A 27,876-nucleotide genomic window follows, 5' to 3' on the forward strand; every position below is an offset into this window, starting at 1 on the left:
CTTGATGGCACTGGCCTTGGACCTACTGTGCAGAGTCGCATCTCCCTTTTGCTCTTGCCTCCCCTGGGAACCCCTACTTGGACTGAGGAGAGAAATCTAGAGTAGGGGAGAGGTGTTTCTGGTTGATGCTCCCAGGCAGCTTTGAACTAGATCCCCAGGAAGACTTCCTTTCCTTTTAAAGTTTTGTGGGTTTTTTTTTCCCCCACATGGGAACAAGTGGTAAGCGAACAAAGAAAGACAGAAGGAAAAGTTACTTCCAGATGGCTCCCCATCTTGCTCTAATGCAGATTAAACAGAGAATATTCCAACATATCATTAGGCAGACATGAGTATTAATACCATTCATATTATAAATGGAACAGAATGAAAATTCAATCCAAATCTTGACTTAAATTTGGGGCTGGGCCTCAGAGCCAGCAAACAGACAACTTACAGCACCCTGATTCTGAGCCAGTTGGCGCCTCACGACAGCTGAGGTAAGAGGCAGACCAGAGTGCTCCTAGGCCTCTCCGGGGTGGCCTCCTAAACTCTAGCTACTAAACTACCCCTCGTGTGGCAAGAGCGTGTTCAAAGGGCTACGTAACACTGTTATTCTGTCTTCTCCATCTCAACCTACTGGTGTTGTTTCGACACCCAGAGCTCCTGAAGCCCCGTGCTGCAGCTCAGCTTCTCTTCCTATGCTGAGGACAATGCCTCCTGCCCTCCTCCATGGGCTCACAAGGGTAACTCATCCCGACTAAGTGCCCAGTACTATGTTTCATGCATTGAGAAGACTTACAAATAAAGTCTGATGGTGGTCCATATCCTACAAAGTTACCTAAGTGCTGAGAACTCACCAAGTGGCCCCGGGGAGGGAGAAGGCTGAGAGGTGGGAAGAGAGTGCGCCAGGTTGGGCTAAAGGTCCTGAAGGTGGGAATTTCCACTCCCTCCTTCAGCTTCATTTCTTCCACTGCGAAGCCACACTGGCCCAAGGTGAGGGAGCTGGTTAAAAGTACCCAGTGCTCAGCCTGGAGCTTGGGGGCCCCCCAGCGCCACCCCATTGCTTGTTCCCCACACCGTCAGATCCCAGAAAGGCAGCGTGCCAGTCAGTAAATGATCCAAGTTCCACCATGAATTTAAGATTAATAAGTCCAAGATCAAAGTACCCCGTTGTCCAATCAGCAGTGAGATCACATCCTTTCCATCTGTGAAGAGGGGCCATGTCAACCACTTCCTGATAGGCGGCTATGGGTGTCCCTGAGCAGGCCCCAAATGGGAACTCAGCTCAGTGACCTTTTACAAATGGCCAGTTGCGCCTACAGGCTGGACAGATGGTGAGGGGCCCCTGGGGTGAGCGATGGTCCAATGCCTTCAATGAGGTTGTTCCATTGGTCATAGTCCTCTTTCAGGCCTGAAAAAAACAGGAAGGTCGGGTAAATCATTATAAGGTTAGAGCAAGTACCTACCATGGACTTCGTGGAACATTCTAGAGAGAGGAACACCTGGGATACTGAAAGGACAGGTCACAGTGGTTGTGAGGGTGGTAGCAGTAATAACTATTAGGTTGATGCAAAGATAACTGCGGTTTTTGCAATTATTTTTAACCTTTTAAACTGCAATTACTTTTGCACCAACCTAATACTATTCATTGTCTTTATAAATGTGCTTTATAAATCACTTGCTTAATCCACAATAACTCAATAATGATAATAACAACAAAAAGTAATATTTATTGAAGGGGTAATTCATTCTAGGAGCTGTGCTAAACATGTAATGTTTCATTTAATTTTCATAATATCCCTCTGGGCTAAGTACTGTTATTAACCCTATTTTACAGTTGAGGAAACTGAGGCTCAAAGAAGCTATCTGATTTGCCCAAGGTCAAAGAGAGAGAGAGAATTCAAACCTTGGTCAGAAAGGGTGAGAAAATGGAAAGCCTACTTCCAGGCTCAGGGATGCTGCTGAACAAGAAGAGGTCCTCCGCATGCCAGCCAGTGGATGCAAACCCAGGGCCACCTCAGTGAAGGGCAGAAGGAGTAGTGGCGACATCGTGAAGCAGCATAACACCGGGTATGACTCAAGAGAGGGCCCTGGGATCATGGGCAGATGGGTCTAACCATCTGCCATTCTGACTGGTAAGAACAGTCAGGAAGGGTCCAAGGCCTCAGGCCGAGGGAGTGGAGCACAGCTGAGCAGGCAAATGGGGTCCTTGTTGAAAACAAAGAAAACCTGGGACAGAAGGCAGGGACCACTGTCCCACACCTGAGGATCCCGGTGCCCTGCCAAGAACCTGGCATGGAATAGGTCCTCGACAAATAAATGCTACATATGCAGTAATTCAAAAAGCACTGAGCAGGCCCACTATGTGTCCCAGTGTGTGCTTGGTGCTAAAAGGATATCCACAAACAAACAGACATCCCCATCCTCACAGAGCTCACAACCCAGTCAGCAGAGGTAACAATAAACATAGCAACCTATATAGAACATGAAAAGGTGATAAGTGCTATGGAAAAAAACAAAACAAAAACCAGAGCCAGATAAGAGAAGCAGCGGTGGTGGCTGGGGGAATGGGGATGAGGTGAGGTGGGGAACGTGCAATGTTTAAAAAAGGCTGGTCAGGTGGGCCTCACTGGGAAGGGCAAAGATTTGAGCCAAGACTTGAAAGAGGTGGGAGAGAGCCACGGGACTTTATAGGAAGAAAGTTCCAGCAGTGGGAACAGCAGTGCAGTGGCCTGCAGCCAAGCATGCCTGGGGTGTGGGAGGCCTGTGCAGTGAAAGTGAAGCAGGCCGGGGAAGAGCAGCAGGAGAGGTCAGGAGGGGCGGGAGGACCTCATCACATAGGCCCAGCGGGACAATGGGCGTCGGCTGTGACACTCAGAGAAATGGGGAGTCACTGGAGGAGTCTGAGCAGAGGACAGACAAGATCTGACTTACTTTCTTACAGGATCACTCTGGCTGTACTGTTAAGGAAAGACTGTGCACAAGCATTTAAGATCTTGCTTCTCGGCACTGTCATCAGTTTGGCTCAAATAAATTCTTACAAAAATTCTAAAAGAAAAAAAAAGACTGTAGGAAGGCAGGGGTGGGAGTAGGGAGATCAGTTAGGAAACTGATACAATAATTTAGGTGACAGATGACGTGGACAAGGTGGTAGCTGTGAGGTGATGACAAGTGATTAGAATCCATATAGACTTTGAAGGTAGAACCAATAGGATATTCTGAGGGACTGATGGGAGGTGTAAGAGAAGAGATGTGAAGGACGACTCTGGCTTGAGTAACCAGAAGGATGGAGTTACTATTAGTTGAGAAGGGAAAGACTGCTGTTGAAATCATTTTTGCTTGTGATGTCTATTAGATATTGAGTCGCGGGTTATATAGATCTGGTGTTCATGGGAGAAATCAAACTGGAGCTATAAACAGGGGAGTTGTCAGCATGGAGATGGTATGTGAAGCCATGAGACCAGATGACATTAGGGCATACAGATACAGAAGAGGTCCAAGCACGGAGCCTTGGAAGCAGCAAAGGAGACCAAGGAGGAGCAGATGCTGGGATAGGAGAAGAGACCCAGTGTGGTATCTTGGACCCGTCTTTACAGGGTTTCACAGAGGATGGCATCATCTACTCTGTCAGAAGCTGCTGAGAGTCCCAGTGAGATGAGGAACAAGAACTGACCACTGGATTGAGCACTTTGAAGGTCAAGGTCACTGGTGACCTTGACAAAAGGAGCTTTCATGGAGAACTGGAATGCAAAAGCCTGACTGGAGGGGGTTTAAGAGTGAACAGGAAGATAAAAATCAGGGAAAGTAAAGATAGCCATTCATTTGAGGAGTTTTGCTGTTTTGAGGAACAGGAAAATGGGGTGGTAACTGATAGAGTCAAAATATATTGTTTAAGAGAAATTTCAGCATGAAATGAGCCAGTAGAGAGGGAAAAACTGATGACCTAAGGTAAAAAGAATTGCTGGCACCACCATCTGGAGCAGACCAAAAGGGATGAAATCTAGTGTGTAGGTGGACGGGCTGGCCTGAGTTAGATAACTCAGTAGGAAACTCTAGGAACCAGACAGAAAGCTGAGTATATGCACGAAGGCGGGCTGATGGAGTGTTGGGACTCTGAGGAAAAAGTGACTGCTTCCTTTTTCTTGGTGAAGTCAGAGGCAAAGTTAATCAGCCAAGAGACAGGATAGGGGAGGTGTTAGAGGTTTGAAGAGAAAGGAGAAAGTGTGACAATCTTACAGGAGAGTGGAAGAGAGGCAGAATAGGTAAAGACAGGAGCTGCATGTACTTAGTATGAAAGAAGCACCAATATTCTCAGTGGAAGATAATATGCCTGTCTGCAGAATATGTGCTCTCAGAGGTATTTTTTAGGAGGGGTGAGAGGTTCAGCTGAGCTACCTACAACCTATTTTAGTGTCTCATGTGACAATGTACTGTGTGGCCATCAAAAAGCTTTTCTCTCTTTGCAAAGCTAGTTAGTTAACCCAAGCAGAGAGCCTTTGCCTTTTTTCAGACTTTGTCCTATCTCTTATCTCTTGGATATTGCAAGAGCCTCCTACCTGGGCTCTCTGCCTTTCATCTTGCCCCATCTCGCCCATCCTCCAAGTAGCCAGAATGCAAACACAAGTCTAATCATGACATTCCACTGCTGAGAACCCACCAAGGGCTCTCACAGCCCATGAAATAAAATTCAAACTTATTTCAGCAAATACATGGGCTTCTAGACCTGGCTTCTGCCCATTTTTCTACCTTCATCTTCTAACAGTTCACTATCCTAAACTCCAGATACACTAAACAGTTTCTCAGAACTGACCAGGCCCACACGAGCCTCTGTGCCTTCTGTCTAGAAGACTCTTGCCCTTCCTTGCCTGGTGAATCCTACTTATCTGTTAAGACTAAAGACAAGCATCGCGTTGTCTAGGAGGCCCCTTTTCCTTCCGGTCTGAGTTAGGGGCCTGTCCTCTGTCTCCCGGACTGAGTGCTTCCCTTGGTCATCAGAGTCACTGTCAGAACAGTAGAGCAATTAGCACCTGGGCTTTGGAATCAGACAGCCAGGGCTGCATTCTGGCTTTGCCACTTACTCCCCAGATAACCGTGAACAAATTATTTAGATGCTCTAAGGTTCAGTATCCTCATCTGTAAAATGGAGTTAGTAACAAACGTACCTACTAGAAAAGGCTGTCTTCAGGATTCCAAGTGATAATGCATTAAAGTACTTAGCAGAAGGCCTGGCATAAAGCAAGCCCTCAACGCTCTTCCTACAGTCTAAGACTCTGCTGCCTTCCATCTCCTCTTCTGCGTGTCTCCAGTAACGAGCACCTGAGCTCAACAGACACTGCAACTAACGGGAGCCCAATCATGCTATGGTGGGCTCCCCAGTCGTCGTTAGCTCTCACCTCATGATTCGGTGCCTAAGAGGAAACAGGGAAACTGGGCTGAGGACCATGTAGTCAGGTTCCATGTAGTCTGGAGACATGGACCCATTCCTCTCCTACCGGGTGATAAGAATGATGCCCTAAGGTCTCTATTCACCCTAAAGTCTCCAATAATGGGCTGGAATAATGGCTCATGATAAACAAGATGCAATGAACAGGCACAAATACAAAAATGCAAATTTAGGGCCGCCTGGTGGCTCAGGCGGTTAGAGCTCCCTGCTCCTAATGCCCCGAAGGCTGCCGGTTCGATTCCCACAAGGGCTAGTGGGCTCTCAACCACAAGGTTGCCAGTTCAACTCCTCAAGTCCCGCAAGGGATGGTGGACTCCGCCCCCTGCAACTAAGATTGAACACGGCACCTTGAGCTGAGCTGCCGCTGAGCTCCCGAATGGCTCAGTTGGTTGGAGCGCGTCCTCTCAATCACAAGGTTGCCGGTTTGACTCCCGCAAGGGATGGTGGGCTGCGCCCCCGGCAACTAGCAACGGCAACTGGACCTGGAGCTGAGCTGTGCCCTCCACAACTAAGACTGAAAGGACAACTTGAAGCTGAACGGCACCCTCCACAACTAAGATTGAAAGGACAACAACTTGACTTGGAAAAATGTCTTGGAAGTACACACTGTTCCCCAACAAAGTCCTGTTCCCCTTCCCCAATAAAATCTTTAAAAAAAAAAAATCTATAAAAAAATGCAAATTTAGGTTAAATAAGTCAATACATTCCTAATAGGACAGATTTGTTTAAAAAGCAAATTCAACCCAAACCAAGTTTGTTAGGCACTTGCAGGAAATGGTAATGCACCCAGGTCATCCAACTAGAAGTCTAGTGTCCAGAGCATGGAGGCGACGTCCTACTGTACCGCCAATGATCACACCATATCTAGCAAGTCGTGTTTGAGTCAGGGCATCGCACATTAAAAGGTACAGCAACCGGCAGTGCATCCAAAGGTGATAATAAATGGCAACATGGGAAGAAACTAAGGGGAACAGGTGGAGGAGGTACCACGGACATTCAGCTAAATGGACACTCAGACAGCACACTATAGATGACTTCAAATATCTGAAGAGCTGCCACGTGCAAGGGGTCTGAGGCTTCTCCCGGTAGCTCTTGAGGGGATAACCCGTGCAAGTTGGGAGAGTTATACAGTATAAATCTTGGTCTTAGGTTAGTGTGAGGTCAAACCTTAGAAATCCAGGCCAGCCTGGCTCCCTTCTGAAGGAAAGTGCCCTACACACAGCACCTGCTGCGGGACCAGCCTCATGCAGAGAATGGTAGCCTCCTCCATTCTGATCAAGAGAGCTCCAGGCCTAGGCTGGGCAGTGGCCTCCAGAGTTTTGGCAGGTAAGGGTGAGCTGGGACAATCAAGTTGTCTGTCTTGGGAATCTGGTCTAAGAAATCCAAGAAAATGTGGCCGTGAGCAGTGGGAGCTGAAGATGAAAGGATGCCACAAGGGAGAGAGAACAAACCTAGAGTGGCCCATGCCGACGGAAGTTAGGAAGAAGCCTCCTAACTAAGAACTACCTCCATCCTAAGAACTATGAATAAGCAGATGCTGTCAGCAAGAGAAACCACCACGGAGTAAAAAAAGGAAAGTGCGGGCCAGAGCAAAGAGAACCAGAGATGTCACGAGAGGAAGAGAGGGAGAGACTGAGCACATGACAGAGAAAGACAGAGAAGGCGGTCCTGTGCACTACCTTGGTTCCTGCTGCTTTTCACTTCCCACCTGGCAAGGTGTACTTTCATAAACAAACCCCCCTTTCCCTTGATGTAAAGTTCTGAATCTCTCTAGTCCTTGTAACCAAAAAAAGCGTAATTAGAATATCAGCTCTTAAAACCACTAAAGTTTCCAGTGGTGGCCAGGGCTGACCCTCACTCGTGGCAGTGCACGCTCCACGCTGCCTGACTGTGGGGCAGGGAAGACATGAGAGCAGATCTCCCACGGGTAGGAGGCGGGACCAACGACCTCCACAGGCCTTGCCTCTCAGCTGGTCTGTGATTTATGATACTCGTCAGAATCCTGCCACGCTTTGTTTTTTTAAAGCTCTTCTACAAATTTAGCCCATTTATCATTATACCCTCCTCCACAACACAGATAAGGTGAGTGATAATGCGTTAGGACAGAGTAGTGGAGGAGGGAGAGATGAATGTTGCATGTACAGTGCGGAAACCGAGGCTCAGAGAAGTTAAATGAGGAGGCCACGGTCAGCCAGGCAGTAAGAGCCAGAGTCAGGACCCTCCAACTTGCAGCTAAGTGTTCTTTCTATAACTCTAGGTGACCCCTTGTCATGCATGGCGACAGGCGGGGTCTCTTCTGGGATCTCTGGTCCTGCTCGCCACATAAGAACGCAGGACATGGTGAGGACAAAAAGGAACACCCACGGAGCCATAGATAGGGGAGTCATACCACTATATTCTCGCTGGCAGCTGGGTTGGAGACACAGGAAGCAGGAGCCCCATGACCCGCAACCTGCCGTCGCCTTCTCTCTGCCAACCCACCTCACTTGCTAGCTGCAATCCGCCGTGCTAACTGCAATCACTCTTGCTAGTTCAGCCCCCATCTTCTTGCTAGCCCCCATTTCCTGCTAGCGTAGCCACAGCAGTTATATTAGTGGCCAATGGCTCACTGGTTACAGCTGACGGCCAACTAGCCACAGCTGATGGCCATCCAATCACAGTTGATGGCCATTTACTACCTGAGCCAGCACCTTTCTATGTGAGGCCGAAAGCCTGGAAACTGCATTCCTGGCTCTGTCCCCACACCCCTTCACTCAGGTTTGCCTTCTGCCATAAATCTCCCTGATCTGAGACGTGTCAGTGTGGACCATTGTGCACGGAAATCTAAGGCAGCCCACAGCTGACCCACAAGCTCCAGTTCTTTCCTTACCAAGGTGCTTCTGCAGGAAGGCCAACATGGCCCGCACCACAATCTCCTGGCCTTCATAGGGGTCCAAGCTCCCACAGGTTTGAGAGGAGAAAAGTTTCCCAATCCAGTGACCGGCCACAAAGGCAAAGTCACTTTGACTCCGATGAACAGAACCCCTAGAGGAAAAGAATAACAAGTAACTGGTAGGGGTCTGGAGGCTAGGGCACACAAGTATTTGGTAAGCACCTATTATGTGCAAGGCACTTTACGTGGATTACCTCAGTTTTCCCAATCTTGTAAGGGAAGTGTTTTCCCTTGGACAGAATCAGAGGAGAGAAATGATCTGCCCAAGGTCACACATCTAGTCAGGGAGGGAGGTAGGATTTGAACACAGGTGAGCCTGCCTTCCAAGCTGCCTCAACTCCGAGACCACGATGCCTGCCAGTGCAGAGAAAACGCTGAGGTAGCCGGAGTGGGGACAGGGGCAAGGAAGCAAGGTCTGCAGTACCTGCCATTCATTCCTAGGTTATCATAAACTGTTACACCATGGCTTTCACCCCGTGACTTCCAAATATTCACAAAACCTATCAGCTCCTTTCTTCAGAACTGTACCACAAAGTAAATAGGAAAAAGGAATCATCACCTGCCTTTATTTAAATAATCAGAAAAGTGAGGCCAAGGGCTTATTAAAGAAGATTTCTGGATTAGAATTTAAGTCCTTTGACATCAAATACATTTAATTCAAAGGTGAAATTCTCACTAGGTTAATTTTGGGCTAAATTACTTATAACTAAATTTACTAGTCAATTCAATGAGGAAAGGAAAATCTAAATGCTAAACTTTGCTTGACAGCATGCAAAAATAAATGGATTTTAAAATATGTATTATTTAAGGCCCATGAAAAAGTATGAAGAATATAATGGATATTTGAGTGTCCAGCACTCAGTTTAAAAAATCATGCATTACCAGTAGTTAAAACCCATTGTGTACCCCTTCCCAACTGCTCTCACCTCCCTTCCTTCCAGGGGTCACAATTGTCCTGAATCTGACTGGCTTGGGGAAACTTGCAGGCAGGCTCCTGCTGCCATGAAACCAAAATGAAAGGAGAGGGCCTTGGCCCCGAGAAGAGAGCAGGGCCAAGATGAGGAAGGGACGAAGCTGCTAATACTGAGTGGACCCCTCACCTTCAACTACGTGAGTGGTTCCAAGGGTCCTTGGCCTGCAGTTACTCGTTGTTTTGCTGAAATAGGACCTAGGTCCCGTGAAGCATGTGTGTTGTTGGGCTCGGATGTAGGACAGAAGCAAATCAGAGACTTGTCAGTGAGCCTCCAGCCCTGCACCTGGAGCTCTACGTCACTTCCTATGTACAACACATTTCTTAGTCCCTCAAAGATTTTCTGTGAAAAAATGGCTTCTGAAAGAAAACTATGTGATGTGCTGGCGAGGGAAGTAAAGAGCATGTGGTTTCTCTCAGCCAGAATACAGATGGTTTATGGAGGATACCTGAATTTAGGTACCAATGAAGGTCTCTGGAAATCTATCTCGTGAATGTCCACCACTCCTTAAAATACCCAATAAAATTGCCAAATGAGGTGAGAGGTTTCTGGAGTCCACCCAGACCTATATGTCTTCCTCCCCAACGCACAATCCCATAACAACCCTTTTCCAGAAAGCAACAGATAAATCCTATCACAAAGTCATATAAACTACTGGGGAAAAAATCCACTGTATATGGAGCTAAGTGGAGAAGGACAAATATGAAATTCTAAAGGAATTAAGATTTTGAAATTCAGGTATTCTATTAATAGGGAGAACGTCTGGACAATTCAAGAATAGTTAAAGGTAATTGAGAGTAATTACTCACAGGACAGTTATGATCCTGGATTGCTCATGCCGGGCACATATCTTCTTCATCAAGCTGACACTCTCCATTGTCTGAAATTTCTCAGCATTGATGAAGAATACAGGGCCTCGGGCCTTTGGGTAAAAGTCACGCTCCAGAGGAAACATCCAAGCATCCAGAGCCACAGCACACCTGGAACAGAACCAGACATTTGAAAATACCATGCAGAAACAGAGGCAAGGGCAGCTATGGCAACAGGGGAAGAAGTAGAGTTCTTCCCTTCACTGGGTGAAGGCTCAGAAAGCCAGGTAGGGGGTACTAAGGCCCACACCTTTCAGTTAGGATCTTGAACCGAGATCACTTTTACCTGTCGCCAAAGATCCTTCTAGATTTTAAACTCACTGAAAGCAAGGATCAGACCTTCTCCTTCCCCTGGATCTACTCTCAAGCAGCTGACTTCAGTTACACAGAATGGCACTTCATTCATTTAATCATTCATTCATTCAACATTCATTGAGTACCTATGTGCTTAGCCCTGTGCTCTGGACATAGAGATAAATGACAGTTCTTGCTCTCAAGTCTAGAAGGGGAGACAGAACAGACAAGGTACCAAAGTATAGCTTAGCACCCTAATTACACAAGTCGCTATGTAAGCCCAAAGCATACGTGGCAAGAAAGCCCTGGCTAGTTTGTCAAGCTGTAATCTCTGATACAGCAACACTAAGGCCCTAAGATAAGCCTCTCCTTGCCCCAAATGTTCCTCCAGTTTTCTCCATCTCAGTAAAGGACCGTCATCGTCCACTCAAATGACGAATACACAAGTGAAAAACCTTGATTCCTCTCTCTCCTTCACCTCATACATGACATAGTCCTGAAAATTCTAAAACATACCCTGACTCCCTTCAATTCTCCTCCCCACTACCTCCATCCTAATGCAAATCCATCGCCTCTCACCTTGACTCTGAAATAGCCTCCCTCTAACTAGGCTCCTTGTTTTCAGTCTGGTCCTACTACAATCCACTCTTCCCACAGTAGCCTGAGGGATATTTTTAAATGTAGGTAAGATTTTTCTCTCCTTAAAATCCTTCAGTGGTTTCCCATTGTACTTAGAATAAAATCTAACTACCTTACTCTGCCCCAAAGTCCCTGTGATCTGGCTCCTGTTTACGTCTCTGACCACATCTTTAATCTCTTCCGCCTCACTCACTATGCTCTTCCCCCACTGACATCACAAGCTTCTTTCCACCTCAGGGCCTTTGCATTAGCTATTCCCTCTGCCTAGAATGACCTTCCCTTAGATCTTTAGATGGCTGGCTTCTTTACTTTTCCAGTCTTGGCTTATGCCACTGTCTCAAAGAAGCCTCCAGATACTCTGGCATATCAGCCTATTCTATTTTTTTCATTGCATGTGAGTGCTGGGGATTGGGTTATCCGTTAGCTTGTTTACGAATCTGTTTCCTCCCACAATAACATAATTCCATGAAATCAGAGACCTTCCTTGTTTCCTGTTTACCACTGAATACCCAGCCTCCTAAATGGCGCCCAGAACATACTTGTACAACTAATACGTGGCGAATGAGTGAACGCTGTGTGGAGCTAACAGCAGCATCGCTGGGAAACTCACCGAAACTGGGTCTCCTTGGCCAACGCCAGAATAGCTGTGGCCCCTCCAAATGAATGGCCCATCACGGCCACGCAGCTCATGTCGATGCTGCCCTGAGGAAAGCGGAGAACTTGATCAAGTCAGAAACACAGTCTTGCTTCTTCAGGAACAAGGGGAAGAAACAGCAAGACAACGGCACAGACGCACAATTCAGTGGGAGGGGCTCTCCTCACTCACTATTATGAACTGGAGAGCAGTCTGTCAGGCCACCCCTGGACTGAACAGTCTTCTGTAGGCAGGAATTCTGACAACCATGTTTTTCATCTTTATTTTTGTAATCTTGCCACCTACAATACCTGGATATTCAAGTATCGATGGATGCATGAATAGATACAAGTGATGTGACCCCACACTGACCCATCAGTCTACGAGCACATAAAGAGTTAAGAATTCTCTCCATCCTCTAGATACCCGTCTTAAAACTAGTCCAACGGGATGACACATGCTCCAATTCAAGGGCAGAAAGGGGGAGTTCCTGCGGCCCGTCCACTCTGCTCTGAAGGAAGGCCTGCTTGTACAGAAACTAACTTAGGTCCGACTTCCTCCCGACTTCTGTCCCGACTATGACCCAGCAGAGAGTGAGTGTGCTCACTCTATTTCTGGTTGTCCCTAGAAGCCTTCGGGTCATGGTTATATAAAAAGCCACTGCAGCTGCCTACTAAGGGGCTCGGGCAATCTCTCTAGGCTTTGCTGCCCAGCCTCCACCCTGAACAATTGCTCTCCTCAATTTCCATCCCAGTGCTTGGTATCTAAATTCCCCCTCTCCCCTCATCAGTGTCTCGAGATCAGCAAAGTGGCTGGTGACCTCTTTGGGTATTTCCTCTGGTAATATATTCATATCACCTAAAGCCAGGAATACACAGAGAAGTCTCCCACTTACCACATTCCCTTTCCACACAGCTGCCCACTCTCTGCCCCCAAACAGGTAAGTTTCTTATGTGTCTTTGCAGAACTTACTTATACATACACAGGTAACCATGAGTATATACTTGCCTCCCTTTTTACACAAGTCATATTGTATCTTATCTTTCTGCATACTATTAGTACATAAAGAGTTTCCTTATCTTTTTTTACAGCTACATCTGATTTCGCCATAGTACACACAGCTAGTGATCACCAAATCTGTTTCCCTCTTCCTGGACACAGTTAGACGCTATTTCCCAGCAGTTAGGTGTGGCCCTGTGACTGAGTTCTAGCCGACAGAATGTGAGTGAAAGTGACATCTCCACTTCCAGGCCTGCTCCACACAAACTCTTTCCTACAAACCTCCAAGGCCTTTCCCATTCCTGGCTTAACGTACACAGTGAAGTTGGGTTTCACAGGTAGAAGAGGGCAGAGCTGTAAGACGAAAGGAGCCTGGATCCCTGAGTCACCCCTTGTGCAGGAGCACCCGTTTTGGACTTTATGTGGGAGAGAAATAAATTTCTATTGTGTTAAGCCCATGAGATTTGGGACTTACGTGTTACAGCAATTAGTATCACCCAAACAAATACATCCATTGTTCCATAATCTATTAAACTAGTTTCCTTATTGGTGAACATTCAGGATACTACCTATCAATCTGTGGCTAGTACAAACGACATTGGAATGAATAATCTTGTATGTACATCATGTTGCATGTGTGCAGACATGTGTAGAACAAATGCCCGGAACTGCAAATTGCTGGGGCAAGGAATACGAGAATTTGTACTGTTAATAGCTATTGCCAAACCGCCCTGCATGGGGTAATCTGTACTCTCACCGGCAATGTAGGAAAGTATCTACTTCCCCACAGCTTTGCCACCAGAATGAGTAATCAATTTTCAGATCTTACTCAATCTCATAGGTGAAAATATACTTAGCTTTTTAAATTCTGAATTTCTCCAAAAGGCCGCCCCTTAACTAATCTATCACGCTCACAGGCCTGCACTGCAGTGCTTGGGCGCCCTGCTTAGCTGGTTGATAGACACACACCAGATAGTTAGTAAATCACTCTAGATTTCAGGTTCTGCCTTAGCTACTGGCCATCCAAGCAGCTGCTTCTCCCTGGAAGGCCAGAGCCTTCAAAAGATACTTTTTAAAGGGGCTTTGGGATCCAAGAGCTCCAATTTAAAATTTAACTCTACTTACTTAGCTGTGTGACCTTGAGTTGACACTTAGCCTCTTTGACCTTTGGTTTCTTTCTATGTAAAGAAACGATAATGCTCATTGCGTAGGTTTGTGTAGGAGCTCTTACACATAAAGCAATGTTATTTTATATATATTTGCTAAGTGAAGAAAAAGGCCAAAAAACAGCTTGTATTAAATAACATTATTGTTTTTAAAATATATATACGTATATATTAAGCATTTTAAAAGAACTGAAAGATAAAAATCAAAATGTCAACAAAATTCTCTTTTTTCTTCATGCTTTTGCGTGATTTCTTAGTTCTCTAAATAGTACCTGAGTTCCTTTTGAAATGAGGGAGGAAAAGACTGGGTGAGGAAAGAAAATGTACCTAATAGGCACCAAACTGCCAGAGAAGTTTCTACCCTCCTGGGGGTTCTTGGGATTCCCTCAAAGGAAGGAATTAGGATGCAGGAACACAGGGTTTTTTGCTGCGTGAGAGCCCTTCCTTCAGGGAAGGGACCATCTCTCCCCCATCCATGTGGCCCTGTGGGGTTAAGTCCTGGTGCTCAGGTTCCCCTGACCCAGAAGCAGGTGTGGAACCCAGGCAGGCCAGTCAGATTAGCCCATCCCTCTGGCACAGTAATTGGCCCAGAAGGGGCATGTGACCCAACAGGGCCACAACAGTCCCAGATTAGTGGAAGCTAACATAGTCTCTGAGTTGAAATGTAGATTTGGGCTGCTAGCAACTACCTTTCTTGCCTAATGGAGAGATTCTGGTGAGGATGAAGTCCACGTACACAGAATGGAGCTAAGCCAGAAGAGGAGTGCCAGAGCTTTGATGGAATGTTCAAGACACTGGATCTAACTACACTGGCTTCAAGCCATTCTGCCTTCGGTCTTCCTAGTTATTTGAGCCAGTAAAGTCTCTTTCAGTGTAAGCTAGTGAGTTAGGTAGGGTCTCATTGTGTGTAACCAAGAGAGTCCTAATGAATACGTGAGCTCCAGGTCATGCCAGTGGCCGTCATACCTTCAAGGTCATCAGATCCAACCCACCAGGTAAGATGTTGAGGACGGGCTTCCCAGCAGTGACCTGTTGCAGGATCCTCAACACCTGTGTACACTCGTTTACCCGCTGATGCACCTGCAACAGAGACAGTCCCAGGGGGAGCTTGGACACTGCACAAGCATCCAGCGAGCATCTCACCCCCCCACAGAGCCAAGGAAGAATGCAGGGACGGTTTGCTCACCCACATCTCAGCAAGCACTGTGGGCCCCTCATGCTGAGAAAGGCTCAGCTCCCTCTCAGCAACTCACCTAAGCACCACCTAACGGTACAATGGAGTCAGCCCCGCTGTTCACTCTGCTTACCTACCCATGGGGTTGCAAGACCAAGTAAGACAAAGTATATGAAAGTGTTTTGAAAACAAAAGGAAGTAAGGGTGATTTTATTAATATTATCAATCTAGCACTGCGTTCTACTTGCCCATTTATAGCTCACACCTATTGTTTTTGTCTGCCTAGCGCTTACCCACCCCACTTTTCCTGTTAACCCTGCCTTTGAGGATTACCCTCCACCCTGAAAAAAAAAATCTAACAATGCATTTCTGGTGGGAACTTCCTATTTTGGTACTTCTCCCCAGCCTAGGAGTCACTCCAGGATTTTTCATACTGCAGCTTGGGGCAGGGGTGGGGGCCCAGGGGAGCAACTCTAAAACAGTCCTACCCAGGGGAGCAACCCCAAAGCAGTCCTATTCTCTCAGATGGCAAGGTCAAACATGCAAGCTCAGAGCTGTCAAGAGCTGTGGTTCTAACCTCATAAAGTAAGCCCGTTTGCAGATGAGACCAATCAGCAGAGGGAACAGAGATGAGAACGAAAAATCCCAAAGGCATCTGAGTCTGGTTCCAGTGGTCTTGCCCTTCCCGCAGTCTACTTACATAAACCAATCAACTCTCCTTTTGGCCTAACAAGATTAAGTTGGGTTTCTGTCACTTGTAATTGTAAGATTCTTGATTAATTCCCTCTTTCTCCCCACTAATGTGGCAAGGTCAAACTCACTGTGATTGAGATTTCAAGAGAGGTTGACGTCTCCTTAGTGAGTATAGTACAGGGAGGACAGGCTTATTACCTCTCTCCCCCCAACTGACACAAGCCTACCTGGCAATTCCGAACATGGAATTCCTTCTCCCCTTCCTCTACTCGACGGTAGGGGATCCATTCCTCTTCCAGCAACTCATCACTGGGCTGGTTATCCTCTGGAGGCTGCTTGCAGAAACAGGTGGTCGCAGCTGACCCATCCCTGAAATATATATGCCACCAGAGAGAACCCAGAAGACACTCTTGGGCTTATTTCTCCCCTTTACCAAATCCTCCTTTTCAGCCAAGACACTCTGGATCTCCTTTGGCTAACAGGGAAAAAGACCTGGGGGCATGCACAGGAGAGTAGGAAAAAACGTGGATTTTAGAGACTGACCTGGATTTAAACTCCAACTCAGCTCTGTCACTTTCAGCAAGTTATTTAACATCTTTTAACCTTGGTTGCCTCACCGTTACAATGAGTGTCATACCTGCCTTGCGTGGTTGTTGTGAGGATTAGAAATAATATATCAATAAGGGACTAGCATATATCCAAACCCAACGCAGACACCCAACCCACGATAGTTCACTGTGACTGTCAGCCCTCACCTGTGCTCTGGTACAGCAACCACAAAGCCACGGGAGGCCAGTTCCATGCAGAAGGCTGAGTACAGTGTCCTGGAGATTCAGGAAGGAACAGAGAAAAGTGATCAGATGAGTGGCCCGCTCTTAGCACCCATTCCAAGCACACACTCTACTACTGGCCATCTCAAAAGATTGAATGGCGGAAGTTTCATTTGCCGCAGCCCTTCTCAAGGCTCTTTCTCCACCCAGAATGCCCCTACTCTCAACCACGTCTCCTCCTCCAGGAAGCACGTGCAAACCGATCCTTGATGTTTTCCAACCCCATACAAACACTGCCTCACGTCCTCCACACACCTCCCTCACTACAGTTTGGCTACAACTCCAGCAACTGCATTTTGTCTCTATATTGTATGTCTCCTGAATTAGTTGGTAAACACCGTGAGGAAAGGGGCTCTGGCCATAATATGCAAATATGCATCTGTGATTTAGCATGTAGATTTTTTTGCCTGTCCTCCAACTTTCCAGGAAAAAAAGGAATATGACAGACACTGCTAACTGCCTACTCCAAATACCCTTTTCCCTTCCTCCTTAATCGCAAGAGTCTGACTTTCAGCTGAAGACACTGAATGCCATCAAAATATGACATTTCCAAGCCTCCCCTGCAGCCAGATTTGTCTGTGTGATTAAGTTCTAACCCAGCAATAGAAATATAATGCTACCTTCATAAAAGAAACAGGTGTAATTAATTTTAATAATATATTTGACCCAATGTAGCCAAAACATGATTATTTCAACATATAGTCAAAATTTTTTAATTTAGGTAATATTTTATTTTTTAAATCTCTCTCTATATATATGAAGTCTTTGAAATCCAGTGTGTATTTTATACTTACACCACATCTCAGTTTGGACCAGCCACATTTCAAATGTTCAACAGCCACATGTGGCTAGAAACTACCATAATGGACAGAGCAGCTCTAGTCAACTGAATGCAAGCAGCTGGGTTATATGGAACCTTCAGGAAATCGCCTTAAAAGGAGAGTGCTCCCTTCCTGGAATGTGGACGTAATGGCTAGAGCTAAAGCAGCCACGCTGGGTCATGAGATATGATCTTAGAAATGGAAGCCACCCGTGACAGGGCAAGACTGATTACAAAAGAAGTCTGCTTCTCTGATAACTTTGTGGAAACCAGAGCTGTCTACCTCTAGCTTTCTTTTGTCTGAGAAAGAAATACACCTTATGTTGCTTAGGACACTATTATTTGGCATTTTTCTGTTAAACACAGCTTTCCCAAATCCTAATTGATTCAGAAAGGTCAGTTTCTTAAGTTTCTTTTCACCTTCTCCCAATTCTCCCAGGGAGGCAATGATTTAGACTTAAGAGCCAGAGAGATTTCTCATCCCTTCCCAGTTCAAACTTGCCTTTCTAGCCTCATTTCCACATCTCTTTTCCACTTCCTGCTGTGGGTTATAGTTTTCTGAGTCCACACTTGGGCTCCTCTAGTGAATGCGAATTCTTTGTTTTGTTTCTCTCTGTATGTCCCATCTTCCTCTCATGCCAAGAGGCTGGCACAGAGCAGGTGCTCAACAGATATTTTCTTAATGAATCTGAACCTAGCAAAACATAACCCTTGTATTCATTCAATATACATTCACTGGCAAACAGCTACCTTCCAGGTACTGTCCTACGCACTGGGAGAGCTAGAAGACAGACATGGTTTCTGCCTTAAGGGAGCTTACAATCTAGTAGGAAAGACAGACATTAAAGAATAATAGTTAATTATTTACAATTATGTTACAGATTGTCTTATGAAAGCACATTACTAGAAAACTTAACCTATAATGTAGGGGTCAGCATGGGTGTCCCTAAGAAAGTGACATCCAAATTGAGACCTTGAAAGTAATGTGGAATTAGCTAGGCAAAAGAGGGAAAGGGAGAAGACAAAAAAGAGAGAAGCAGAGGGCAAATATCCCGGGCAAGGGGAACAGCCATAAAGCAGAACACAGATGAAAACCCTGAGGCAGAAAATAACACAGAAGCTTACAGAATTGAAAGAAGGTCAGTTTGTCTGGAGAGCTGGCATGGGGCAAGTGGCAAGAAACGAGGCTGGAAACTGTGTCTTGGATTTGCTTCCAGGTAAGACCATGAAAAGAGCTAAATTACGTTCAAAGGGCTATTAAAAACGATTTAAGTAGGGAAATGACATTCATTTATTCATTCATTCATTCGTTCAACAAATATTTATTGAGCACCTCCTATCTGCCAGGCACTCTTCCAGACGCTAGAATGACAAGATCATATTTGATTTTAAAATAGATCTCCCTGGCTACAGTGTATAAAATGGTTGGGGGTGGGAGGAGGCAAAAATAGATGCCTTTGATTGTGAACCACTGGACAAAACTAGACTTACACATTGATGATGAACACAGAGAACGTTCACAAGTTCAAATAGGAACATACATACTACAGTTATTAAGGTGTAGAAATCAGAATTCATGGGAAGAATTCCGACTGGATACTGATTTATAAAACTTAGGCCAGTCTCCTGAAGTCTGGTAAAAGAGATCTTACAGTTCCATCCTGTGTTCCTCCACGTAGAAACGAAGAGAATTGCATGTGTGTAGTACACCTACTAGGTGCCAGTCTAACTGAATCCTCACAAACCACCCTGTGGAAGTAGCATCCCCATTTGACAGATGATGAAATCTAGGCTCAGAGGGTTCTACAACTGTCCCAAGCTCACACAGAGCACAGGCGGTATGGCTGAGATTTACAGGTGAGGCTTCAAGCTCCACGAGGTCAGGGAGTGAGACTCTCATTCACTACGACGTCAGCGCCATAGGCAGAGTTATCCTTCAATATATATATTGAGTCAATGACTGACTCTAAAGCTCAAGCTCCTTCTAATACTCCTGGACTGTTACATAAGAAGAAAGCTAAAGGTGTGTACATATATATATATGCTGGAACATGAGAAGCTAAGGATATGAAGCCGGCTGAAAATGAAAGTCTCCACCAGGTGAAAGGAGCTTAGGAAAGGCCTTTGAGAGAAGGTGGACCCAATGCTATGGAATGGAGCAGATGGTAGATAAGCCAGCTGGCAGGTGGAAACGTCAATTTCTCTGCCCTGTGAGAACATAACTCAGCAGCTGTCACCAGGCAAGGAATATGACAAGGTCTAAGGGAAAAAAGCTCTTACCTGAAGGCTCCCAGGCCATGGGAGAAGATGATCAAGGGATATCCAGAGTCCTTTGTCTTAAAGGGACCATTCCAGCTAACAGGCAGGCGACAAGACCCTAGCAGAGACATGGGCTATAGAATCTCTGGCTGCCCCAAAGGTGTAAGCCCAAGGACAGCCTGGGCATACACGTGGGTGGGAACACGTGTCCCTCCTGTCTTGAGGACCACCACGTGCCTCTGAGCAGCCCAGGGCAATCAATCACCTTTTCTTCCCTAGAAAGCATGAACACAATAGAAAACGAGAAGTACTGAACAACTAGGGGGTAAATTCCTGAGATGCCAAGGCAGTGGGTAGAGTTCCTAATGGTGGGCCTTTGGGGGAGGCGGATGATTCAATGTGACCCAGGAGAGAAGAGAGCTGGAGGGGACCTGCAGGAGACAGGAAGCTCCTTGGCAGTTGAGACTGTTCCTTTGATCTACACAACAGCTAGCACAGAGTGGGAATTATACATGCTGAATAAATGAGTAATAGCCACCATTTATGGAACACATCCTATGCCCCAAGCACTGCACTACAGCCTTCGCACACATCCCAGACTAGAAACCTGCAAAGACAGGTATTCAGGCAGGTTCCGTAACTTGCCCAAGCCCTACAGCTAGTAAATGATAAAGTCTGGATTCGAATCCAGGACAGTCTAACTCTTTAACAAAAGCTCTTACTATTATAGCATTCTCTCACAACTTTCCACACCATGCTGGCTAATGAATGCCCCACTACGAAAGAACTGGACAACGCAAGCCACAAGACACTGTGTCTACCTGGGGATCTCCTAGAAACATGACCAGGAAGCTGGAAGGCGTCAGGGGTGAGGCCAGCTCTTACCCACAGCCAGGTTGAACAGCAAACCCCCCCAGCGCTTATTAAACTGCAGGTAATTGGCCAGGCCAGTGCAGTACTCATAGCGGGGAATCCACAGAGGCTGCTCCACGGTCTCTTCTGCCTCCTGGCAGGGGTAGAAGAGTCGAAAGAAGCTCCCCTGTAGAAAAGAGAAGAGAGCAGCTGCTCAGAGCAAGAAGCCCAACCACTGCTCGACTTCCCAGCACACACACTCCCCAGGAGTTCAGGGCACCAGCAAAGCACCAAAACAGGAACACTGTAGCTTCAACTCATAAACCTTTGACATTCAGAGAATCCAGAAAAAAGCAATGTTATTTTTACCCTACTCGTAAGGCTTATGTTATTTCAAATAGCCAACTATATTTTAAATTGTCTGGGAGGCACCAAAATATTTTCAGTGCTTGGGACATTGAAAGATTTAAATCGGGCACTGTGCCCAGGCCTGGAGGTGCCCCGGGAGAGATCAGCCCTCATGCCGAATGGGGTAGCATCAGTGGGTTGGGAGTAGATGAGAGGTTACCAGGAAGTGTGTGCTTCTCACAAGGGAGAGGGGTTCCAAGGGCCAGCAGAAAAGGGCCTAAGAACTGATAGAGGAAAAGTCTGGAACCAAAGCAGGAGGGGAAAATAAACAAAGGCAGGAGAGGAGGAAAAGGAGACTATCTTCCTACCCAGGACGGGGGAGTCGAAGGCCAGTGGCACATGATCCACTGCTCCTCCTCTCATACACTCAGATTAATATGAGACCTAACACCTTTCCAGGATCAGGCATCTGCTCTCAAGATAGAGGCCCCCTTTCCTGCTGGCTGGAAAAAGAACCCATCACCTCTATCGAGAGGTTTCTCATTGGAAGGACCAAGGAAAAGGTCAGGGAAGACAGATCTCGCAACTCTATACCCACATCCAGACCAGCTCTGACTCAGTTTCCCCCACCTGGAATTGCACCATCAGACTGGCTATTGAGAAGTCACGGTGCCGGCAAAAGCAGTGGAGGTGTGCAGGGATGGAGCTGGAGACACTTACCTGGAGGCCATGGCCCTCCATCACATCCCCGCAGCCCACGAGGTGGGGTCCTGTGAGAGGTGGAAAGCCCACGGACTGGTTGACCCCCATTTCATCACCAGTTGAATCGGAACGACGACTTGGGCAGTGCTGACCTTGATGGCTGGAGGGTGGAACACAGAACAGCCTCTTGCTGGTTCCCTCTTAGCTTCCTGTTGCTTACACGCGTCCTCTGTCACCCGTCCACCCCTCCTTAATCACCCTATCTTTCCTGCCAGTGACTCATTCAATCTTCCACTTCATCTGCTGGACTACACTGCTGTTGCCAAGGTTAGGGGCTGTTTTTTGTCTTTGGGGGTGCAGGAGCAGTGAGGAGATGGTTGTGAAGAGCAGAGCTTCCATGCTCCTCAAAACCCACTAATAAGTGTTTATTCAGCACCTACTGTCCTCAGCACAGCAGTAACTGCTGTAGAGAATGGAACACAGACCTTCTCCTCATGAGGCAAAGAATAATGACTACTCAGACCTATTATTTATTCCATGTCAGCACTGAACTAAGATCTCTACACACATTACATCATTTCATTCTCTCAACATCCATCCGAGGAAGGTTCTAATAAGACCCTGTGTTAGAGATGAGGACATTAGGGCAGACAGAGGTTGAATAACTTTCCCAAACCACACTGCTTATAGGTGGCAAAACACAGGTCCGTCTACCATCCAGACCTGAGCTCTTAACCCTTCCTGATCCTGCGCATGGAGCGACTCGGTTATATAGCTGACCCTTGAACACCACGGGCTTGAACAGCACAGGTCCTTACACATGAGTTTTGTTTCAATAAATATACAGTCGGCCCTCTGTACTTCTGGGTTTCTCGTCCTCAGATTCAAACAGTGGATCAAAAAAAAGCATTTTCCATCTATGCTTGGGAATCCGCAGACGCGGAGGGCTGACTCTATGCACTGTTCTTCGCCACTTTATATCAGGGACTTGAGCATAAGTGGACCTGGTGGCCGTGGGGGTCCTGGAACCAATCCCCTGAAGATACCAAGGCACCAGTATAGTTAAGTTTTGGGGAAATCAAAAAAGTTATGCACGGATTTCTGACTGGGTCAGAGGTTAGCAGCCCTAAACCCTGCATTGTTCAAGAATTAACTGTATATGTATTTACAAAATCACTGACCTAAACTATTGACTATAAAGGTGGCACTAATGCTGGGCCTTGAAATGTGAGGAAGACGCAGAGATGGGGAAAAGGAGAAAAGCATTTCTAGACAGGACATAAGAGCAAAACAGGGCAGAGATAGGGAAGAGTATGATGGAGGCAGTAGATCAAACAGGAGCCTTCCACGTGGCAGGTGTGCAAGCTTCTGACTAGAAAACATTCCCGTAACCCGGCTGCTTCCCACATTGGGGTGGAGGCATTGCTCTTTGGCCCTCTTCAATCTCACCACTGTCAGCGCCATCACCGTCATTCCACTTACTCTGTGTCAGGAACTACACTAAGTGCTTCCCATGTATTATTTAATTGAATCCTTTCAACAATCCTCTGAGATATGTGTTGTTATCTCATCTGTAAGATGAGGAAAATGATGCTTGATAAAGTCAGGTAATTTACCCAAGAACATACAGCAGAGCCAGAATTTGATCATGGGGAAAGTGGCTGCAACTGTGGAGAATGGGTCAAACTTGTTGATATCCAGTATCTCGATATCCATTCCATCTTGTCCTCCTACAGGTAGCGTGTGACTTGGGGGTGGCTCACTCCTCTCTCATCTCTGGAGTTGGGCCTAAAGTGACCTGAGCCAATCTGCCCTTGGTTTCCCCTGGTCAGTATTTCGATGAAGAGTGGGTACACGACATAAGTTGGTCTAATCAGAGTAAAGCCTAGGACTTTGGTTTGATGGTTAAGGGTGGAAAAGTTCTTTCTTGTTTTGAACTAGAGTGGTGTGCAGATGTGAAGCCTTGAACTGTTGCAGCCACTTTGCTACCTTGAGGATGAAGCTACCCGTGGAGGACGCAGAGCTGAGAGAATCAGAGAAATGGAGCCCTATTTGTGAAGACATTAAGAATCTCTGGATGACACTATACCTGAAACCTGACCCACTCCTAGACTTCTAGTTACATGAGTCAATAATAAATTCCCTTTTTTGTTTAAACCAACTAGTTTAGATTTCTGTTGCTTGAACCAAAAGCAACCTAAACAGATAAGAGTCCCGAGCCCCATACTTTTCATCATTACGTTATTCTGCTTTAAGACACCAGGATGGATCAGAGTCCAAGTCAAAGCATGCCTGGGCAAGAAGAGACCTTAGAGATAATTTCTGTCAACCCTCCCCACAATCATCTCCACCCTCCCTGCCAGCCCAGTACATACATGTGCTCTACTAATGAAGACATCAAGGTCCTAAGTGGTTAAATGCAGCTCAAGGTCACAAGCAGAACTATTAGTATTACACATCGATCTCCTGATTGCCAACTTTTGGGTCCAGTGGAAAACACCAACAACCAATAATTCTAACATCATTCTATTTAACAATGGAATAAATGATTTTCTTTCCACCAGCACAGATGTCTTCATTTTGTTTCTCTGAAGCCAATTCTAAACTAAACCCAGTTCTTTTTAAGAAGCTAAGCCCCCGATGCAGTCTGTGGTCTGGTTAGCCAGAGTGAAGCTGTGTGTGTGCTTAGTCTCAGACCTTGCCCTTCGTTTCCCTTATCGTTAACTGCACACACACAGACCTACAGGGGTGGCACAAGACACATGACACTCACATGACAATGAAGCAGCTGAAAGTTCTAACTGCCATAAAAGAGGATCAGATAAAATACTGCAAGTGTTTTGAGAAAAAAAGAGAGCTCCTTCAGTCTGGGAGTACAGGGCAGGAGAAGATGGGAAAAGTTGACTTTCAAGTCGAAGCGCGTGAGCAAAGCCATATAAGTAAGAAAGCACATGTGAAAAACAATGAGTAGTCAGTAATGGCTGCCAGGTGAGAAAAGGAAGGTGTGACCAGATTTGGAGGGTAGCTGTCCCTCAGGCGCTAGGCTAAGGAGTTGGAATCTGCTCTGTGGATATGACAGAGACGATGTCTGAAAAACCCCAGCTCCTTTGCTGCCTAGCTTTCTTAGCTTGGGCAAGTTATCGGATCTCTCTCAGCCTGAGTCCTCATCTGTACAACGGAATACTATCCATCTTCATACAGTTGCTATGGAGATAAAACGAAATAATGCATTTAAAGCACCTAGTGTAGTAACTGGCTCTTAGGAAGTATCCATGAAATATTTGCTGATTGAGTGAAAAGTGGAAACAGTAAGATTTGGCAACTGAGTGGATTTGGGAAGTCAAGGGAGAGAGAAGAACCAAAGACGAGTCAGGTTTCAGAAATGGGTGACCCGACTGACAGCAGCTTCTTAGAGGAAGAAAATTTTGGTCTTACCCCACATAGAGAACAGTGTTTGGGATAGGAATCAGGATGAATGGACTTAAAAACAGCTAAACAGAAGGAACTTTCTAGTCCGGGAGTCCTGGAAAATTCCTGGGAAGGTCATCAACTAAATTACGTTTGGAAATAAATAAAAACTAAAGAAGCTAATTGGCAAGAGTGAAGTTGACACGAAAATGATCTGCATTTCCTGGCTTCCCATTTGACGCCCAAGTAGAACGGGGAGATGGAGAAATCCAATCTGACTTGGCAAATTTTGCCTAAGAAAACATTGACGTAGAACGTCCAGAATCATTTCTAATATATGTTATGGAATTTTCCAAGGAATCAACCCTGCTATCTCTACCTTCTTTTGCTCACCTGATCTAAACAATTCATAATGGTGCCTGAATAGAAGACTCTCCGCCCTTCCAAACCTGTCCATGAAACCTCTGGTCCTCTCTGAAGCTTTCCAAGTCCTTCCAACCTTCCCTCCTCTCAACTCCAAGCACTGTCTGCATCCACCCTCTAGTAACCAATCACAGGCTGCCTTACGAAAGCTCTTAGGTAAGTTTAAGAGGTATTTTAGTAGCTGTAACAGTTTTCAATCAGTGACTTGCCTACAAGTGGTCCAAGCATAATCTAAGTCAGAGGTCCTGAATTTATCATTGCAATCACTTGGATACTTTTCAAAAAATATAGATTTTAAGGCCCCCATTCCCAGAGGTCAGGTAATTTTTAAAAGCTTCCCAGGTGTTTCTGATCAGCAAGGTTTTAGAACCTCTGGTCCAGCTGGTATACAGTTTTCTTTTATTCAGACATGTGGTGCGTGCAACATTTACTGAGTGTTCCAGTCCACCATTTTCATATTAATGAAATGATAATGACCATGATTTCATCTGGCTTAATCCCCATGGCCGCCCGAAGTATATTCCTGCCAATCACCAGGCATAATGTAGTGCCCTGCACATAACAGAGGTCTTAATTATCAATTTATCCAATAAATTGCTATTTAATTTTTACAGAGTATGCCTGTCTCTTCGGATATACTACAGAGGTAAAGACTTCTTTAAGTGTTTCATACTTCTTTGCAGACCAAACCATCTTCTCCCCATGCTTTCCCCAGAGTGGAGACCCAATAAATGTTCCCTTATTTGGCTCTGATTTAAACTTTCTCAATTCTTTAATTGTCTTTTTGATCCAAAAATAAGACTATATGGTATAGTGGGGAAAGAAAGGCTTTGGTGAAGTCTGAATCCATCTTTGCCACTTAATGTGTGATCTTGAGCAAGTTCCTTACATTCTAAGCCTCTGATAATTTATCCACATGATAGAAATAGTAACAATCACTCGTGAAGTTGTTGATGAGGATTAAATGAAATAATGTATGTAAAGCACCTGACATATAGAAGGCACCATAACCATCGATGGTAGCTCTACCTACCACTGTTATTTTAACTGACTACATGACCTCTTTAAACCTAAGTTCCTTATATGTAAAATGGGGACATAAGTGAAATTTAAAAAGAAAATTGATATTGCCTAGAGCCTGGGATATTTTAAGTGCTCATAAAATGTTAGGAATTAATTGACAGTGCTGTCTCTCTTATATCCAGCCAAAGTCTCTTTCATTTTTCCTGGATTAAACTCTTTAGAAAATGGATTCTTTCCTCCCAGCCTGTTCCAACCCGAGACACCTTTCCCAAAACTCCAGGTTACTAAACAGGCCCAGCAGAGCCCAGAGGCAATGGATGGGGCTTATACTGCAGCTGTCCCTCTCCTGCTGGGGACCCTGCCAGTGAGCAGAATCCGCTCTACTGTCAGCTGTGTGGACTTTTCACCACCAGCTATTTCAGGACCGAGTCCAAGATAAGCACTTCTCTGGGGCTGCCTTCCAGGCAAAGCTCTCTGGAGCCTTAAAGCTCATTAGTCTGACCTTTGGTCTCTGGAGGAAGTGAGGAAATATCATCCTGCTCTTAGAGAATGGAGACACCAGGCACTCAGGGGACAGGCTTCAGCAACAAGGGGGCAGAGCTCGAAAAGGAGCCAAGAGAAGAGTGTTCCAGAGCATTAATAATTATAATAACAATAATCGCTCTCATCTGTAGAAGCTTTACAGTTTACAAAGCGCTTTCACGCATATTCGCTTACTGGCTCCACCACACAGCCTCATCCTAAGATCGGGCAATTTTCATCTCCGTTTTGTAGATGAAGAAAGTGGGTCCCAGAGAGGTTGTATGATTTGCCCAAGGACACACAGCGAGTGAGCCGCAGAGGTGGACTAGAACCCGGGTCTGCTGACTTCAAGCCCTGGGCTCTTCCGTGAATTGGGCAAGAGCAATGGCAACCCGTCGTCCACTAGCATGAACAGCAAGAGCGAAGGGAAGAGTGAAGTACACAGGTGAGGCGCACGAAGTCCAGGTTTCAGAGAAGTGAAGCTGTGGGCTCAGGCTGGGGTTGTGGGGGCTGGGTCCTAAGACGAGAGCGCCAGTGAAGGTTTGAGGGGTACCATGGGGGATACCAGAGGCGCCAGGAGTGCAAGTTTGAGAAGACAGTGGAAGAATTAAGGGTGTGGGTGGCTACTGGAGGCGTCTGAATAGGAAACAAAAAAGACGAAAGATTAATGTGAAGTTCCTGGGAAGAGAAGAGGAGCCCCAAACTGGGTCGGAATATGAAAAAGTCTGCATACACCTCAGCTCAGAATAGGAATTTTCACCTACCAAACTTACCCTGTCAAGTTGACCCCTCAGAAGCAGCCCGGACGGTCACCTCGACGGAAACGAACAACCGCCCAGGAGCCCATGGCCCTTTGGAAGTTGTAGTTCCTAGAACTCAACATCATTGCTTAAAAG

The 27,876-nt window shown here is 46.0% G+C and overlaps 1 protein-coding gene across 2 annotated transcripts; it reads right to left on the reverse strand.

Annotated features, from left to right (window-relative positions):
* Positions 1-200: 200 nt before the first annotated feature.
* PAFAH2 (platelet activating factor acetylhydrolase 2) lies at positions 201-27,876 on the reverse strand. 2 transcript variants are annotated; one of them, XM_033114207.1, is made up of 11 exons: positions 27,754-27,876; positions 21,623-21,764; positions 20,588-20,741; positions 19,724-19,820; positions 16,549-16,617; positions 16,021-16,162; positions 14,893-15,006; positions 11,738-11,829; positions 10,135-10,305; positions 8,292-8,446; positions 201-1,390 (listed from the first exon to the last, which is right to left on the reverse strand). In XM_033114207.1, the coding sequence occupies exons 2-11, from the start codon at positions 21,710-21,712 to the stop codon at positions 1,296-1,298; spliced, it is 1,179 nt and encodes a 392-aa protein (XP_032970098.1). In that variant the 5' UTR covers positions 21,713-21,764; positions 27,754-27,876; the 3' UTR covers positions 201-1,295. The 2 variants fall into 2 exon arrangements, with proteins under 2 accessions (XP_032970098.1, XP_032970099.1); XM_033114208.1 differs by having other exon boundaries at positions 27,745-27,768.

This window comes from Rhinolophus ferrumequinum, chromosome 9, assembly GCF_004115265.2.
Source record: "Rhinolophus ferrumequinum isolate MPI-CBG mRhiFer1 chromosome 9, mRhiFer1_v1.p, whole genome shotgun sequence".
In the NCBI taxonomy this organism is placed as follows: Eukaryota; Metazoa; Chordata; class Mammalia; order Chiroptera; family Rhinolophidae; genus Rhinolophus; species Rhinolophus ferrumequinum.